This window comes from Pygocentrus nattereri, chromosome 2, assembly GCF_015220715.1.
Source record: "Pygocentrus nattereri isolate fPygNat1 chromosome 2, fPygNat1.pri, whole genome shotgun sequence".
In the NCBI taxonomy this organism is placed as follows: Eukaryota; Metazoa; Chordata; class Actinopteri; order Characiformes; family Serrasalmidae; genus Pygocentrus; species Pygocentrus nattereri.
The window spans coordinates 47,642,520-47,662,168 of record NC_051212.1 but is presented as its reverse complement, the minus strand read 5'-3'; the positions used below and the strand labels follow the sequence as shown (position 1 = coordinate 47,662,168).

General features: G+C 40.4%; 1 protein-coding gene across 1 annotated transcript; it reads left to right on the top strand.

Moving 5' to 3' along the window:
- The first annotated feature begins 9,353 nt into the window (after window positions 1-9,353).
- LOC108428859 lies at window positions 9,354-17,643 on the top strand. Its single transcript, XM_017700206.1, has 3 exons — window positions 9,354-9,458; window positions 12,753-12,897; window positions 15,715-17,643. The coding sequence occupies exons 1-3, from the start codon at window positions 9,396-9,398 to the stop codon at window positions 16,986-16,988; spliced, it is 1,482 nt and encodes a 493-aa protein (XP_017555695.1). The 5' UTR covers window positions 9,354-9,395; the 3' UTR covers window positions 16,989-17,643.
- The last annotated feature ends 2,006 nt before the right edge of the window (window positions 17,644-19,649 follow it).

Sequence of the window (19,649 nt, the reverse complement as noted above, 5' to 3'; positions counted from 1 at the left end):
ATAAAAGTAAGTTTCAGTCCGAAATTGGAAATATTAGTAATCTGTGAGTAAATTAAACTCCTTAAAATCCCAGGTTTGTTGCATACTAAGGCTTATTAGTCAGTAACTACAGGCATGTCAATGCTATCTGTTCTTCTTAAGTTACAGATGTGTGTAATGGGCCATTTAAGGAGGGAACCTGCCTTTCCGAGCCTTTATAATCACAAAGCCCAGGTGTACACATCCTTATATACAGTGTATACATCCTTTGAAATATAATACGCATCTGCATACTGTTGCTATGGGAACAATATAGCTCCAAAAACCATGTATCTCCAAAAAGACTACTTTATATCATCATTATCATCATCTTAAACTGCTAAATCTAATTAGGCTCATGGTAGCAGGTGGGAGAGCAAAAAATCCCAGACGACCCTGTCCACTGGAACTTCCTCCTGCTCATTCTGGGGGTCCCTGAGCTGCTCCCAGGCCAAGATATAATCCCTATAATTAATGTAGATATAATCCCTCCAGTGGGTCCTAAGATGGCCCCAGGTCTTGTCCTGGTAGGCCGTGCCTGGTAAAACTCCACCGGGAGGCGTCCAGGGGGCATCTGGATAAGATGCCCAAACCACCTCAGCTGGCTCCTTTCAATTCTGAGCTCCTCCCGGATGATCGAGCTCCTCACCCTATTAAGTGGAGTGTAGCCCACCGCCCGGTGAAGAGAGCTCATTTCCACCGCTTGTACCTGCGTTCTCATATTTTGGTCATTGAAGCTCATGACCACAGGTGCCTTATGGCTCAGGTCCCTGTTCACCACTAGACTCTGGTACAGCGACCGCATTCCTGCTCCCGCCTGTCCCAGCCTGTGGTCGATCTCATGATCCCTCTTCCCTTCACTCATGAACAAGCACCCGAGATACTTGGACCAATTGGTCAGTTCATGATGATATTTAGACCTAATGTAAATGGCGGCTGGCAAATTTTGGTACAAAACGAAAACATTTTCAAAGTCAAAACTGGAGATGCAAGGTTTTGTCCAGACAGTGAGAATATGTTGGCCATTTGTTGCACACTATTTGGAAATCAGTTGTTTTTGTGCGGCTGCTGAATTTCCAGACTCAAAACCACAAAAACTTTTATTAGGCCAGTATCTGCTCCAGAGTATCTGCTCTTCCGAGGCACCTTGGATGAGGTAAGCTGAGAAGCAACAACAAAAGCAACATGAAAACAACCGCACTGCAAATAAAACTGAGAATACAGAGCACAGCTAATCCTTTAAAGGTGCTAGCCACAGTTTCAGAGCAACACTGTGTTGACTTTGCCAGTCAACTCACTATAAAGCTCACAACCATAGACACAGCTCAGTTTCCAAAGTTCTACCTTTGCTTATATTATCATTATTCATGGACAATGGAATAAACACCACTACTATAAACTGACCATATGGAGAATGGTACTGAACAAGTTAAAAAAAAAAAAGATTAGAAAAAACTATGAATATTTACAAGGATTATTTTATGATCTTTAAACCTAGTGCATTCATTGCAATGGTAATATATGGCTAAATATGAACACAACGATCATTTATAGGGTAATAACTGTTGGGAGACATCCTAAACTCTGAAATATAGACAGATATCATAGATATAATACCTTCAGTCATTACATGTCCAGGCATCACCAGTCTATCTGCATGGGTTGCTGTGGTAACGACATAGGCCTCAGTAGCTATGCTGAACAAACATCAAACATGGATGCAGGACAGATGGAAGTGCATCATCTCGCCCTCCAAACTCCAAAATTCTCTGGGATAAACACGAATCTTTGGTTCTCCTCTTGAATCCGAATGCGTCAGTCACTCTGGATTTGACATTATCAGTGTTTGTTGTGTTGCAAGTGACTAAAAAGACACTTCGAAATCCCATTTGAGCATCCAGAGCGTCCAGACTGAGATGCATCTGTACACACCTGATGGGAATCACATTGTAAACGACCTCCTAATGTGTTTGGATCCAATTATTGGATTTCTTGTGGTTTTTAGCTGTCCAGACCATCAAAAATCAGCCTGGATACAATCTGGAAATCAGATTTGGACTGGCAGTCTAATCATAGTCTTAGTGAATTCAGCTACTTTGAGGTGCATCTGCTGTTCAACTGCACAGACACAGCTTGTATAATCCCCATAGAAAAGCATTGACCTATATAATGGGACAGCTTGTAGCAGCTGCACATGAGCCTAAGGTCACCACGCCCAATGCCAAGCGTCAGCTAGTGGGATATAAAGGCTAGCATTGTATCACAGAGCAGTGGAGCTGTGTTCTCTGTTGAGCTGGAGTAGCCTTTGTGATCCAGAACTGATCATCCAACATCAGTTCCTGACCTCACTAATGCTCTTGTGACTGAACGCAATCAAATCCTCACAGCAATGTTCCAACATCTAGTGTAAAGCTTTCTCAGAAGAGTAGAGGCTGAAAACATATATATTCACTCCTACAGGCCAACAGTTTGAACGCAATAAGTTGGTACAAAGAAATCCTGCTGATTTTCCTGCAGGAGTTTTATTGCAGCTCTAATGACATCCACCTGATTCCTGTATTCAGACTGGCACAGGTAATGCTCCATTAAGAAGGTGTGAAGAATGAAAAAAACTGGTTCACCCCTTAAATGGTCAAGGCCCACCAGTCTGTTCAAAGTCTGTTCAACCTAAGAATAGCTTGACCAGTTTGAAGTCCCTGTAGCTGGTGAATAATGAGCCTTAGTAGCCTTGGGATTGTAAGGGGTAAAAGGGGCCTAAATCTAGATTATTAAATTGTGTTAATATTTTATTTATTATGTCATGTAATATTGTGTAGCGCAGCATTACACATTTCTCAGCTTCAGCCTTTTTTATGCCCTTTTTGTGCTTGATTTCTGACTACAATGCCCAGCATGCAGTGCGAAAAATATATCGTAACAATTGAGAATCCACACCCCCAGTTATCTGGCTTCCATTAGCATTCACAAGCTAGCAGGATATCTGGCCCAAAACAGTTATAGCCTTTGTGCGGTTCCTCCCACCTTCAAGATACATCATCAGTGGGAGGGGTTTCTGGTCTTTAAACTGCAAAATCAGCAACTCAGATGTTAAAAAGAGCCTTTTTGTCTTTTCAACAAAATTCAAACCACCTCGGAAGCAACAACACTATATGTCTATTTTACCATCTTGGCTGTAGATATGTCTCAGTATGTGCAAATATCATAGTATTCACTAAAAAAATCTAAACAAAAACAAGACTTACTTTCCTCTGCTTGAAGCTTTAGCTCAGCTATTGTCGCTTTTCTCACATCTCTGGCAGGAAACTTTTCCGCAAAAGTAGAAGTTTCTTGTCAAATGTCTGTCAACATTCAACTTTTTACAAGGCTGAAGTCGCTTCTCTTGCACCAGTTTCTTGTTCAAATTTTCCCGTTCCACCTTAATTGGAACTGCTGCACCATTTAAGGCGGAAGGGGAAAATTCAAATGAGAAGCTGACTTTTTTGAAGTTTTTAGTGTTTGACAGTTTCTCATCGCACATTTAACGTATCAGGAAACCAGACACATCTGTACAAATCTGATTGGAACTGCATTTCAAAACACGTCCAAATGTATCCGATTATGGAATTTCATGTGTTTTTTTAGCTGTCCAGACTATCAAAAATCAATCTGGATACAACCTGGATAGGCCAAAAATCAGATTTGGGCTGGCAGTCTGAACATAGTGTTAGAGAATTCATCTACTTTGAGGTGCAACTTCTTATTCGACAACTTCTTTTTCCCGTTCCACCTTAAATATCACTTGAGCTTTGCGATTTTTTAGTGTTTGACTGTTTCTCATTGCAGATTAAACGCATCAGGAAACCAGCTGGAGTGATTATAAACTCAAATGAGTCCATTCGTCTCCAAATTATCAATGTTTGTCTTTTAAATCTTTGCCTTTTCTTTAGCTACTAACTAGGTGAGATTGTTGTCTGTGTTGCTATGGTGACCATCAACCTTCAGGCTTAAAGGGTGAATTAGCAGTTCTACATTAACTCCAGGGTTTAAAACAGTTTATTGTTAAGATAGTTTATTGTGTTGAACGATCAGCAGAGCTTTATTTTACTGCAAGGAGGATTCTTTTATTTCTACCTACAAACCTAATTCTGCCATGGAGCCGCAACAGGGCAGTAAAAGAGCCGAATGTTGCCGACCCCTGATCTAGAGACTCCAGTGGAACACAGTGGGAGGTGCGTAGACATGTTAAAAACAGATGTGGCCAGGTTTTCATTTGGCCGCAGTGTCCCTTTAACATAAGGGACTTTTTTCAACAAAGAGGTCGAAGGCCTTTCCCATATAATTTGCCAAATTAAGAGCACAGCACTGCAAACCAATGGAACATTCTGAAACCTATTTAGTAAAACTAGATGGCCATGTGTGGAAAATGGACTCAGCTGTGCTTCATTTATGAAAAACAAAACTAAAACTACAGCTCATTGTTTGCCTCCACGCTTTCAGCCTGGAGTGTTCATGTTTTCGCAGTAGAGTTGTCAGAAGAGATACCTGGCTGGGCGACACCTCCTCATCCGCTGACCTGACAGAGCTTAGCCCGGGGGGGAAACTACCCTGAGAACTGAGTTACTGGATATTACGACTTCTACGGATCCATAAACCTGCTAAAGAAGCGGAAGGCAGCGCTCATGTAGCTTATGACAGGTTTTGAAACGTGTTGGAGGCCTGCAGAGCAGCTTATCGGTTTGAACAGGGAGTAGTTGAGCAGCAGGAGCTCCATCAAGTGTAATCAGAGTGACAGAACAATTATAAAACAATACTGTTCCTCATAACACGGAAAGCAATGCTTATAAATATACATACAGTGGGCTCCGAAATGCTGAAAGTTCATCACAGGTGACGTTATCAGCATTACAATTTGAGTGAAGTGTGGAGTCTTTTATGAGTGCATTAATGACCGTGTGACTCTAGTTGGCATGGTTTGTACAAAAGCCTCTCAGTAGATCAAATCCAACATATTGGAAAAAAGTAAAGCCTAAAATGTGCCATAAATTTTATGCATTATTTTCCCCATTAAGTTAAATTCAGCGAATAAGCAGTAACTGTACATTAAAATGCACAGAAATATGTTTTTCTGGGTGTATTATTAAACTTTACATTTATGCTTAGAAAACTAACTTTACAACTTCAAAATTTACAATTTTTGTAATTTTATACACGATCAAATAATTACTGCTATAATATGACTATAACTAGATATATCACTACTACTAGAATGTGGATTTAAAGGTAAGTATTTTTGCATTCTGACTGGCCAGCTGAATCTTGCATTCTGATTGGCTGCCAGTTTCCTGTTTTCTGATTGACTGGCTGAATCCTGCTCTCTGATTGGCTGTCAGTATACTGCTGTCTCACTGGTTAGCTGAATTCTGCTCTCTGATTGGCTGTTAGCGTGTCGTGCTCTGAATCGTACTCTTTGATTGGCTGCACATATCCTGCATTCTGATTGGCCGCCAGTTTCCTGTGTTATGAGTAACTAGGTGAATCCTGCTTTCTGACTGGCTGCCAGTTTCCTGTGTTCTGATTGACTAGCTGAATCCTGCTCTCTGACTGGCTACCAGTATCTCATGCTCTGAATCCTACTCTCGGATTGGCTACATATATCCTGCTATCTGATTGGATGCCATAATAGTTTATTCTGATTAGTTAGCTAAATCCTGCTGTGTTTGGCTGCCAGTATCCAGGTGTCAGACTGGTTAACTGAATCCAGAACTCTGGCTGCTAGTATCCAGCTCTGACTGGCTAGCTGAATTCTGCATTCTGATTGGCTGCCAGTATCTTGCCTTCTGACTGGCTAGCTAAACCCTTCTCTCTAATTGGCCACAAGTATCTTGTGTATCTGATTTGCTAGCTGAGAGGCTGCTGGGATCCTGTGCCCTCTGAATCATGCAAATTTTTGATTTATTAATATTTATTTTATTGATTTATCAATCATATACCTCTACACAAACAGCTGCAGATGGACCGAGAAAGGGCCCCAGCCAAGGATCGAACCCATGTCCAAGCCCAGCTCTTCCCTTTAACCCGTACCAAATCGACCAATTCCACCCGTCTCGCTTCTTGTTTTATGAATGTTTGATTATTTAATTTCATATCAGGGCTGGACTAAATTCAGACCTCCCACCACACCCCCCATAAACCGCAATGGTCATCGTTTATTGGCATCTTGTTTGTCCCAGGCAGTCTCTGTTCATTTTATAAAGGACTAGAACAGCCCACCAATCCCGCAAATAAACACCAGAAGCTCATTTTTACTGAATAAAAAAAGTTTTACCGACAAAAAAAAGCATTATTCACTATTTCAAGGATTCAGTTATACCGTAAATTATATACCGTAATTTTATATTCCCATTCATTTTTTAAGCCAGCTTGAAATTTGATCAACGCTGTCGAAATAACGTATTATAGGCATTCTGGATATTATACAGCCTTCCCAGTTATTTAGATTCGTCTGTAGCTCCATTCGGAACTAAAATTTCATATTTTATTTGAAACTGCACAAGACTAGCATACTGAGTTATTTATACAGGGTGAGTCAAAAGTCACAGGACAGGTTTTATTTTATTTTATTTTTTATTTCATTATTGACTTATATATCTGGGGTCATCTCAAACAAATTGCTGGGAAAAACTCAAATTGCTGCGAAAATCCGCAACAAACACCACCTTCAGCTCTGCATCGTGGAGGCTTGTGACAGCATAAAAAATAAAATAAAATAAAACGGCCTGTGACTTTTGACTCACCCTGTATACAAAAAAAAAAACACACACACACAATTAAAAACAGACATGACTCCAAATCTTTGAGCAGTAGAGTAATATATCTAATATCAAATATATACTATATTGCCAAAAGTTTTCACTCACCCATTCAAAACACTGAATTCAGGTGTTCCGGTCACTTCCATGGCCACAGGTGTATAAAGCCGAGCCCCTAGGCCTGCAGACTGCTTCTACAGACATTAGTGAAAGAATGGGTCGCTCTCAGGAGCTCAGTGTATTCCAGCGTGGTACCGTGATTGGACGCCACCTGTGCAAGTCCAGTTGTGAAATTTCCTCACTACTAAATATTCCACAGTCAACTGATTATAACAAAGTGGAAGCGATTGGGAACAACAGCAACTCAACCACAAACTGGACGTAAAATGACAGAGCGGGGTCAGCGGATGCTGAGGCACATAGTGTGCAGAGGTCACCAACTTTCTGCACAGTCAATCACTACAGACCTCCAAACTTCATGTGGCCTTCAGATCAGCTCAAGAACAGCGCAGAGAGCTTCATGGAATGGGTTTCCATGACCGAGCAGCTGCATTCAAGCCTTACATCACCAAGCCCAATGCAAAGCGTGGAATGCAGTTGTGTAAAGCGCCGCCACTGGACTCTAGAGCAGTGGAGACGTGTTCTCTGGAGTGACCAATCACGCTTCTCCATCTGGCAATCCAATGGACGAGTCTGGGTTTGGGGGTTGCCAGGAGAACGGTACTTGTCTGACTGCTCTGTGCCAAGTGTAAAGTTTGGTGGAGGGGGGATTATGGTATGGGGTTGTTCATCAGGAGTTGGGCTTGGACCCTTAGTACCAGTGAAAGGAACTCTTAATGCTTCAGCGCCAACAGATTTTGGACAATTTAATGCTCCCAACTCTGTGAACCGATAGAACACCTTTGGGTTGAATTAGAGCAGAGACTGCGAGCCAGGCCTTCTCATCCAACATCCCCTATGGATTAAGAATGGGATGTCACTGAAGTTCATATGCGTGTGAAGCCAGACGAGCAAATACTTTTGGAAATATAATGTATTTTTGTTCTTGAGGCTTAGAGGCAGTCCTCTGTACATTACCACCATCTTGTGGTCATCAGCTATAACTGACTCACATTTTTGATAGCTTTTTCTTTGCTGTGGGTCAGGATTCTATGAAAGCCTGTTTCTGCTTCTGTAAAAAAATACGTAGTGATTTAGTCAGTCATAATAATGAGAAAGTTTTCATAATTATGACTTAGTGTCTTGTGATAAAGTTTTTTTTTATAATTGTGAATTAATATCTGATAATAATGAGAGAATTTCCTCATAATTTTTGGGAATCTAAGTCTAAATTATGAAAAAATAATCAATTATGAGATACAAAGTCATAATTACAAGAAAGCAAGTCATAATTATGAGATTCTGTGTTCTTATTATGATATTAAGTTAAAATGATGGCATAGCCATTTTAATGAGATATTGTGTATAATTAAAATATATTAAGTCATGATTGAGATACTAAGCCATAATTATTAGAAAGTAAATCATAATTATGACAGCTGTTTCATGCTATTCAATGTTATTACATAATTAAGAGATATAAGATGTATAATTATGAGAAAATAGGTAATAATTCTGACATATGTAATCATAATCATGTGATACTAAGTCATAATTGTGAGCAGGTAAGTCAGAACTATGACAGACATTATTGATGCTATGCCATAAGTCTGAGATATTAAGTCTCAGTATCTACTGAGATGTTGAATCTCAGTATTATGAGATACTAATTCATCATTAGAAAGTACGTCATACTTATGGCGTAGCCATTACGATGTGATACTAAATCATAATTATTAGATAGTAAATTGTAATTATAAGATTGTAAATCTCATAATTATGAGATATGAAGTCACAGTTATGACATAGCCATTATTATGAGATGCAAAAGCATAATTATTAGACAGCAAGTCGCAATTACGACATAGTAAGTCATACTAATGAGATACTAAGTCATAATTATGAGAAGGCACGTCATAATTATGACATAGCCATTATTATGAGATGCAAAATCATAATTATTAGACAGCAAGTCGCAATTACGACATAGTAAGTCATACTAATGAGATACTAAGTCATAATTATGAGAAGGCACGTCATAATTATGACATAGCCATTATTATGAGATGCAAAAATCATAAGTTTAGACAGCAAGTCGCAATTACGACATAGTAGGTCACAGTAATGAGCTACCAAGTCATAATTATGAGAAAGTAATTCATGAATATGAGCAGGCAAGTCATAATTACGACATATCCATTACTAATATGTATGCAAAAACATAATGAGTAGACTGTAAGTCGCAAGTATGACAGTCAGTCATAAGTATGTGATACTAAGACATAATTATGGAATACGTTCTAATTATTATGACTTACTAAACGACTACGTGCTTTTTCCCCCGGAATAATAAGCCTCCACAGTGTTTGTCACATTAGCAGATCAAGGCGAGTTTAAACGACCGTTTTTCTGTCAGCTGTTGAGCCGAGTCCGGTCTAATTGGACCTATTAGCCTCGCCGTTACTGGGTTTAGTCTGAAGGCGAGTGAACATGGTCGACATTAAGTGTACAATAAGAGATTACTTTCGACAGGGAAACAAGAAGAATGTGAAGGTAAGCTATACTTTTTCGAAAGACTGAGTAATAATTAAAAAGGAGAGCGTGGAAGGAAAGATGAGGAGGACTTGTCTAAACTAGCCCTTTAGCTAGCGCGTGTTTGTGTAGCGAGCTTAACTGGTCCGGCGGAGCAGCAAACCTGCAAACTTCATTTCACATCTGATTCAGTCCAGCTACTGTAGCTTAAGTGTTGTTTCAGCTGCAGATAGTTTTTATTCGCTTCTGAGTTAAGCCTGTTCGAATTTTCCGTTCCACCTTAAATGGTGCAGCAGTTCCATGCAGGCGCGCGTGCAATTGAATGTAACTGCTGCACCTTTTAAGGTGGAACGGGAGCGCCCCACGGGCAGCAGGAAAATTGCAAGTTTTTATGCTTTCTTGGTTAAATAAACCTGGTCAGAAGGATTGAAAAACTGCTGTTTATCCTACCGGACCCTAAGTGAGTCGTCAAGCAACGCATTGAGCCCACAATTGTGCTTTAGGTAAATGTGTATGGTGTATTATAAGTACTGGTTTACAAGGGAATTCCACCAATTTCTGGACAAAATCTTTACAGTTCAGTGGCTGAGAGGTAAACAAAGTCATTCAGAGCGCTTAATGTTAAATAGTTTGCTGTAGAGAAACTTACCAACCCTGATTTCTTTACAGTGATATTGATAGGAACCAGGGGTCATGATGTCTACAGCACTATATCCATTTTATTTGCTATCCAAAAGTCTTCTGACTATTAATACAGAGTGTTGATGATGCTAAAATAGTCGTAAATCCGAATAAACCTTTTCTTTGAGGACTGTTTTCCTCCACATTTCTTTGCTTATACCTCTCTGCCATGAGTTTTAATTATTTAAACATGTGTTTTAGGCCTAGACTTTCTCAAAACTGTCATAAGCCAGTGTCTCAGGCATCAGGCAGTGCATTTATAACCACTTGCTGTAATAAGTGAGGGAGCGTTCAGAGGCATTAACCTCTTTAGACGTCTGGTCCATTCACGACCACTGTGAACAATTCGGATTCTCTAGGTACTGAAATACACCTTGCGGCGTGAACTGGACACATCTTCAGTGATGTGACCGGGGGTGAACCAGGTGATCAGGCCCCGACTTGTGTCCAGGTAGTGCACCACGCCACGCACACCCCCCTCCTCCACCAGAGCCAACGTAAAGCCTTTTTAGCAGCTTCCATGATGTTCTTCATGGCTCTTCACCTATGCAGTCCGCAGATCCTTAGTCCCAGGGCCCGATGTAAAGACTGGACTGCGAAGCCACTTCAGTAGGCTCACAACGGGCCTTCCACCCGTTCCTCCGACACTCAGCATACTTGGCCTTCTTCAGTACTTGAGCTTCCTCCATCCGATCTTCTCTAGACATCTAGAACTATTAGATTGTGCAGACATTTTGAAAAGTTGGTGAAGTTCCTCCTCTTTAACTTTAAGTGACCCTTAAATTCCACAACCGGGGAAATTCCACCTCCGCATTTAACCCATCCATGAAGTGAAACACCACATACACACTAGTGAACACACACACACACTAGGGGCAGTGAGCAGCCCTATCCACAGCACCTGGGGAGCAGTTGGGGTTTAGGTGTCTTGCTCAAGGACACCTCAGTCATGGACTGTCGGCGCTGGGGATCAAACTAGCAACGTTCTGGTCACAGGGCCAGTTCCCTAACCTCCAGCCCACGACTGCCCCAATTAACTCGTTAACTTGTTAATTATTATACTAGCCAAGCTAACTATTCCCTGAACCACCACACCTGATCCTGCTCATTAGGTTATTATGAAGCTCTTCTTGAGCTGGAACAGGCCTGACACTGCTGGTCTGTGGGTCCCTAGAACTGGAGCTGAAAACCCCAGACCTAGACCCAATCCCATTTCATATTTTTACCCCTACCCCTTGTTTTTGAAGGTAACCCTCCCCCTTGAAACTGAGTTATAAGGGGTAGTGGTTGAAATCTTGCCCCTATGAAATGGGACAACCCTCTACTTTACCTGAGTAACTCTTTATAGACTCAGAGACTTGGGTGGTGTATCCTTAAGCCTATATCATGGTAGATTTCAGCCAGTAATGGTTTATGATATTAGTCCTTCTTTGGATTATAAAATGTCTAATACTACATCAGTTTTTTGCAGATGTATCCAGTATTCAGGTGTTATCATTCCATCAGTTCAACAAAGCATCCTACACTCTTAAAAAAGAAGGTTCTTTGGCAAAGAAAGTGGTTCTATATAGAACCGTGAACACTCAAAGAACTATTTGCATGAATAAAGGGTTTGTTGCTTCATGAAAGGGTTCTTTAGATTGGTGGGGAGTGTGCTGTACATGGTGCTATATAGAAGGGAAATGGTTTTATGTAGCACCAAAAAAGGTTCTGCTATTGTTACGGTATGACCTTTTTAAAAAGGTCATATACATATATATATATATATATATATATATATATATATATATATATATATATCGGTTCTCCACCAATCTGTACAACCCTTTCACTATGCAAAGCACCCTTTAATCATGCTAAGGGTTCTTTGAGTGTTCATGGTCCTTTATAGAACCACGTTCTTTACTAAAGAACCCTTGAAGAACAAATCTTTTTTAAGTGTGTAACTAAATTAATACTTTATGTTTGTTTGTCTGACAAAGTAATACATATTCCATCATGCGGTTTCACTTTGGACCTTAACCAGTTTGATGCGGGGTCAGACAGATTTGCCGTGGCCAGTGAATCTTATTGCCAAAATTAAGAATTTTTAGCCAAAATAGTGGAAGCATACAACATTATATAGTGTTCACAGTTAACAAGCATGCTTCAGTGCCAGAAAACAGTCAGAACAAAGACGCACATGTTCCTAAGAACAGTGCCATTGTGGTGACTGTGGTGGTCACTCCTGCCGATCTATTCCACCCTGATGTCGATCACTCTCGGTTTAACGGCAGCTGATAACAATACAATAAAACACAATAAACAACTTCAGCCAGTGGAACTGAAGCTCCAAATACTGAGGAGTACATCGCGCATTGTTTCGTTCGGATTGCTTCGTCCTACAGAGAGTAATTACGGAGTATTCAGGGCCTCTTTCAAGTGAATCTCCCTGCATTATGATGATTCTGACCCACAGCTTAGCACAGTTTTCAGCTCATCTGTAGGAATATGGAAATAATGAGAAAGTTTAGATGCCTCCATCTGTTATAATAAAATCAATATTCAGAATATCCTGTATTTGTATGTCAGCGTTTTTTTATCCAGAATATGGGTTGATTCTATAGCTGTTGGTGTCTCTCTCTTGGTTATCAGTGTGATTCATCAGCGGAGCTCAGCTTCATTCCATCATTGGACAGAGAATTCCCGTACCTGTTGGGTTTGGAGGAAGTGGTTCATTTCCGCTTACAGCTGTTGGATAAGGCTGTGTACAATGTCCCCCAGATGTGGAATGCCAGAGGTATGAATACTTTGTCAAATAATCAAGAGTTTTGATCATTTATCGATTGATTGTGTGTTTTGTATATTGTAGTTTAAACACCAGGATAGTGATGGATGGTATGAAATATTATATCAGTGACCAAAATTATCATGGTTTTTGGTTTCATTGATAGTAATAGAAATGAATTAATGCATAGAGAATACATTTCACCACACGTAGACTGATGATACTTTTTTTCAACTAAATCTCAGTTCCTCTAAAATAGAAACCCATTCTCTAAAACTCACACGTCTGTACCCATTAGAAAATACAAGGAATGACAACCAATAGTCCTTGTCATGTCTGTATCCCTTCCTTTGCTCTGAAAAAACATATCTAGTTGTGCCTTTTTTTAAACTGGGCTAATACTATTAAAAAAAAAAAACAACTAAAAATACTCAGTAAAATGAATAGTCTACAAACAGCTGGCTCTAATTAAAATTGTTATGATTTATATAATTTGAAGTTTTCAGCATTGTTGGAGTGGTTAAACAAGCAATGCATTGCTTACATTTATGCAATACTTACGCTTACGGCATTTAAAAACAGAATGGAATGAAATCGAGTCTAGGCTGTTCAGGAGAGATTGGGACACTACTTTAGAACAGGGGAACCTAGAGCCATTTCGGAGCATGCAGTCTGATTATATGCATTGACTGAAGATTGCATATCTTGATATGCGCCTAATTTAATATACTGAGGAATTACTTTTGGAAAGCTCCACTGTTGTCCACCACAGTCAGTGTACTACTAGTCCATGCTCACTTTATGCTGGTCATATATATTGCACAGCCACAATTCCAAAGAAATCGTAGGTAGTAAGTATAAGTAGTGCCTTATAAATTATTAAACCTGTATTTGAATAAAAAGAGTACAAAGACAAAATATGTATTTTTTACTTGATCAACTTCATTGTTTTTGTAAATATATGCTCATTTTCTAGCACATTGCAAGAAAGATCAAAACATGTCTTGCAACACATGAAGGAAGCAGTTATGCATGGATATAAAAGGAGCAAACGTTAAAGAGTTCTTTGTGTGTTCAAATGGCCAAGGTTCACCACTTTGTCAGAAGTCCAGTAGTTTAAAAATCATGTTCCTCAGCCAGGGACTATGTAACGTGGAGCAAGGTTGCGGACGCATGTGCGGAGGTAAGCGACTTTTATTGAGGGCAAATCCAGGGTCATAGTCGAGACAGTCCAGGTTCCAATAATCTACACCGAGTCGAGGGTGGACAGACACGATAGATACCAGAATCGAATCAAACCAACAACACGGAGAAGCAAAGTAAACATCCAACACAGACCGAAACATCCAACACAGACCAGCAAACACTAAGGGCAAACACAGGGCTTAAATAACAATGGGTAAACGAGGGACAGGTGGAAAACTGGTGGAGACAATCAAGGGCAGAGACACGAAACGAGGGGGCAGGACTAGAAATACCAAAACAAATACACATGGGCTAAACCAAAACACGAACACATGGATAGGACTGGGAGGGGCCAATCGTGACAGACTGCAAGGATTTTAGGCCTTTCACCCTCTACCGTGAATAATATCATCCAAAAATTCAGGGAATCTGGAGAAATCTCTGTGCGTGTAAAACAAGGCCAAAACCTCAACTGAATGCCTGTGTTCTTCAACCCCTCAGATGGCACTGCGTTTAAAGCTGCCATGTTTCTGTGGTGGATGTCACCACATGGTCTCAAGACAACCTTGAAAAACCATTGCCAATAAATACTCATTTCTGCATCCCCACATGCAATTTAACACTGTACTATGCACAGCACAGTATCCAGAAATGCTGCCCACTTCTCTGGGCTTAAGCTCACCTGAAATTGACTTATGCACAATGCAAACACAGTATTCTAATGTGGTCTGAATTTTTCACATGACATGGCTGCATAATCAAAGAGTTTGTGAGCTAGACTAAACTTTCTGCAGTCAATCTCAGGTCTTTTTAAGCTCAAAATATGGCAGCAAATCCCTGGTTTGGTTGCACAGCTGAAGACTTGTATAAAAGAAGAATGGAAAAAAGCTTTCAAAACTGTAACAGTTTATGTTTTCAGTCTCCAAATGTTTGTTAGGTGCTATTAAAAGGAAAGGTGATGTCACACAATGATAAACATTCTCCTGTCCCAGATTTTAAAATATCTTGTAGGTATCAAATTTGCAATGAAAGTAAAAATACTAAAGTTCATGAAGTAAAACATCAGTTATTGTGTTTTTATTGTTTTAAATTGAATGCAGGTCAAACAGAATTTACTAATCACTGCTTTCTGTTTTTATTAGCGTTTCACATGCCTTGTTTTTTGGAAATTTAGGCTGTCAGCTGGCACAAGTAGTGCACGAGGGTCAGATTATGTAAATGGAAAAGCACAGATAGTATGTTGCTGAAATTTTGGTTTCAAATCCATTATGTTTCCACCCCATGAACGCTGGATTCACAACTCAGAAGGATAAGTGGCTTAGAAAATGGTTTAATGCAAATCCATCATGTGTTATGTTATTCGCCTGGAAACATATAATGCAAGTAACAGACGTCTTATTAAATCAGTAACTGTAATGTTGTTACAAGAATGTAAACTGTAATGTATTATTCTAATTTGATACAGGAAAAGTAATTACTTCAGTGTTGGTTTGTACCACACCACACTGGTGGTTAAAACTAGTATCTGCCCCATCCCTACACCAGAATTAATCTGTGATATTGATATTCTGTTGCTATATAAAATTTACATTGCTGTTTACTTACTTTTACTCTACACATTTAATTCGTTTATATGTTATTCAGGAAGAAAAAGGAGAACGAACAAAAAGCCACCCATATTATACGTTGCACCGTCCACTCCTCCAAAAGATCCACTCATCTGTGCAGAGTGCAACACTGATTTCTCTTGCTCGTGGAGGCAGGACACGAATGGTTTATTTTTATGTCAGTCCTGTTTTAAGTGCAATTGGAAGAAGGAGCACTGGTCCACCAGCAGACCAGAGGAGACCCCTATCAAGTCATTGTCTGGGATCTCGTCTCCCATTCCTGCATCATCCATTCAGCATGTGAGGAATGACCCACAGGTTAAGCAAGAAGGTGGCCTCCCCTTGGACAATCCATCTGTTTCAGTTTCAGCCAAAGCTCAGAAGCTGGTTCCCATAATGTCAGCTTGCACCATGTCTCCTCATAACACATCTTCCTCTCCTTTGTCCTCACCCAATTTCTACTCTGACTCATCTTCCTATGCTTCCTTGGACCTTCTCTCTTTGCCGATGGATTATTCCTCGTCTTCCTACACCTCCTCTCTTTCTGATGGTTCTTGCTCACCTTATCTCCCTTCTTCTTCAGATCTTTACTCCCCTTCCTCATCCTTGTCCCTCTCACCCCCTTGTTTGCCAAAATGTTACTTGAACAAGAAGGCTGGAGCACCTTACAGGATGGGTACTCTACTTGCCAAGAATTTGCTTAAAGATGACAAGGTAATCCAAGACGAGAAGGCAGAGATGAGGAAATACAACTGGAACAAGCCCCATTATAGCGAAGAGAAGACTGAGAAGACAGCAACCTCTGGGTCTCTATCAGCTGCCTCCTCTTCATCGACTCTGGAATCTTATCGGCCCAATTTGCAGAAGGCCCAGGTACCCAACACAGGCTCAGGTATGCTCTCCAAAACGTCATCCACATCAATTCTCAATACTAGCAAAGAGAAGCTTGAGTTGGTTGAAGGAAGACAGCAGGCTCTCGAGTCAAAGTCAGGATGCTATGAATGGAAACCCGACTCCTTGATGTCGCCCCAAAAACACGTCATCCACTCATCAAGGAAAGATGAGCCAGCAGACGCTTGTCCCGCAGAAGGCCAAACCAATCCAAAGGATTCCACCATCTACAAGGCCATGTCTAAGGAGCACAAAATGGATAAATGGATTCAGAGACAGAAGATCCCCAACGTGTCTCCAACTTCCATGGCTAACATACCCCCCTCCTCTGCATCTCTTCTGGACTCACAGAAGGTGAAGGTGGACCATAGGAAAAGATCTAACTCACTCCCTAACAAGATTCCTCGTAAACCCAAGTAGAAGAATGTTGAGGTTAATGTGATCCAAGCTCTCCTGATCCTTGCCTTATTCCTGCCCCCTTGAAAAACAGATTGATCTTGAAAAGTGTTTGGTTCTTTAGCGTTGCCCTGGTTAGATCCTTGCCTTTACTGATCCTTGAAGGACAGTCATGTTCTTCGTACGGACTTGAAATTCACACTTGATCCACTTAATTCTAGGGTGACCAGGGTGGTTTTTCCAAGGGTCCATACGTAATGGAACGTAATGGCATTTTTAATTTCTACTTGGGATGATTAACTAAACTTTTGGAGTGCCTCAGTTTTGCACAGTATTCCCAGCTTTAAATGTGACCTCGACTCATTTTTTGCAAAAATCCTGCCTATTTATTTTTGTTGAAGTCGAGATGTAAAGTCATTCAGATGTTTTTTGATTGTAAAGAAGCTTAAATCTGAAAAGACCTTTTTCTTTGAGAACTATTTTGCTTTATAATAACCTGCAGGTAAAAATATATTTTAGGCCAAATTCTATCTCAAAACTGTTATAAAACAGTGCCCCAGGTATTTACCACCATTTCTTATAGCACGCTCTGTATCTAGCTTTTTGTAGCATTAAACTCTTTAGATGTCTGGTTCCTATCACCTCCACTGTAAACAATTCTGACACTATAAAGTTGACATCAAACCACCCTGGATGACTTTGTTTACATCGCATTTTGAAAAAAAACAAAGCACATGTTTTTCAAAGTATGTAGAGTACATCCATTGAGATGTGCCTGTATCTGTTGTGGTGTAGGTATAAAACACAAGTCTGCTGCTGCTGATTAACTTCTCCATCTGTTACATATTGTGTTCAATAAAGTGCATTTCTTGTTCTATAAAAAGCATTTGAATTGCTCCAATGCTATAAATGTGTGTGTATAATTAGCACATCATACAAAAAATAAACAAAAAAGAGTGTTTAAAAAACAAGAAATAGTAGTGAGCCTCATATCCCGGAAAACCAAACTTTATAAGAGTGTTCCACAGTATAGATTGTTAACGTTTCAAAATGTACAGTTCATATGCATTTACATAGTCAGCCTTCAGCTATTTAGCCCTGGCCCCTCGCACAGATGTTGGAAGGAATGTTTCAGCTCCAACTGCTCTTTGAACCGTGTGTGTGTATATACACATATATCTAAGTTTATACACACACACACACCTTCTTTGCCGCTTATTCTTCTGGGTTGTAGGGGGTGCCCGAGCCTATTCCAGCTGTCATCAGGCGGAGGGCACGACACACCCTGGACATGTCACCAGTCCATCACAGGGCGGGCAGACAGACAGACAGACACGTTCACACCTAGGGGCAATGTAGCATCTCCAGTTTGCCTGACTGCATGTCTTTGGACTGTGGGAGGAAACCGGAGAACCCAGAGGAAACCCACACAGACACAGGGAGAACATACAAACTCCACACAGAAAGGACCCTGGTCGCCCGGCCGGGGAATCGAACCTAGACCCTTCTTGCTGTGAGGCGACAGCGCTACCCACCGTGCCGCCCGTATATATACAGTGATCTTTTTTTTCATTTCTGTTAATCAAGCTGCATTTTATCATATTACAGAACTCCAGGAAATCAAGAACCAATCGCTTTACCCACCCCATCACTCCCCGTCCCACCGTTCCCCCCCTCCAGTCATTCCGGTTTGACATTTCAAAAATCAAACAAAAAAAGAGAAGAAATAATCTTTTTGACACATCACAACAAAAGAGTATATATTTTAACTTTATTAATCCCAGCTGTGGCCAATTCTAACATAGCTGTGTCCTGCAGTTGAAGTAGCCAATGTCGTACACTTAGATGATGTGGGCGAGGCCGCAATGTGCAGTCATTTTTTAGCTGGTGTTAAACCAGCGAGCCACATCTTCCTCTGTTTCCCTGTTAAATTTAAATTGGACTCGTTGTTTAGCAGTAACACAGGAATTTCTTGTCCAACCAGGGCCGATAATATGGTAGTAACCTTTATCCAGATGTCATTAACATCCCCACCGTCCCACACCTTGTGCAAAAAAGGTTCCCATTGGTTGTTGTGGACAATGGTTGCAGTAGGGATTTAATGCATTTTTTGTAAGAAAGCGTTTTCATGGTGTCCAATATAACAATATTTAAAATCAGTTGATGGTTGGGGTTCTTTGATGTGGGAAATATATTACCCCATACTTTATTCCAGTCAATAGTGTTAACAGATAGTTCTTTTTCCCAGACAGACTGAATTTGAAGCTTCTTTTACAATGTTTCAGTGAGATGAGCATATATAGTTGATACAAGACCTTGTGGTGGCGCATTAATAACCCAGCTCTGAATTGGAGGTGGCTTGAGGCCCATAGGGCTATATACACTACTCACAAAAAGTTAGGGATATTTGGCTTTCGGGTGAAATTAATGGAAAACGTAAAAAGTTCAGCATACAGTGATATTATATCGTGAAAGTAGGGCATTTAAGTAGAAGCATGCGATGGTGATTTCCTCATCTCAAGCAATGTATTGAAACAAAAGCCAACATCAGTGGTGGGTGTAACGTTACCCCAACAGAAAATCTCAATGTCTCAATAACTCGTCATGTGCCCTTGAGAATCAATTACAGCTTGACAACGACGTCTCATGCTGTTCACAAGTTGACTCATTGTCTGCTGAGGCATG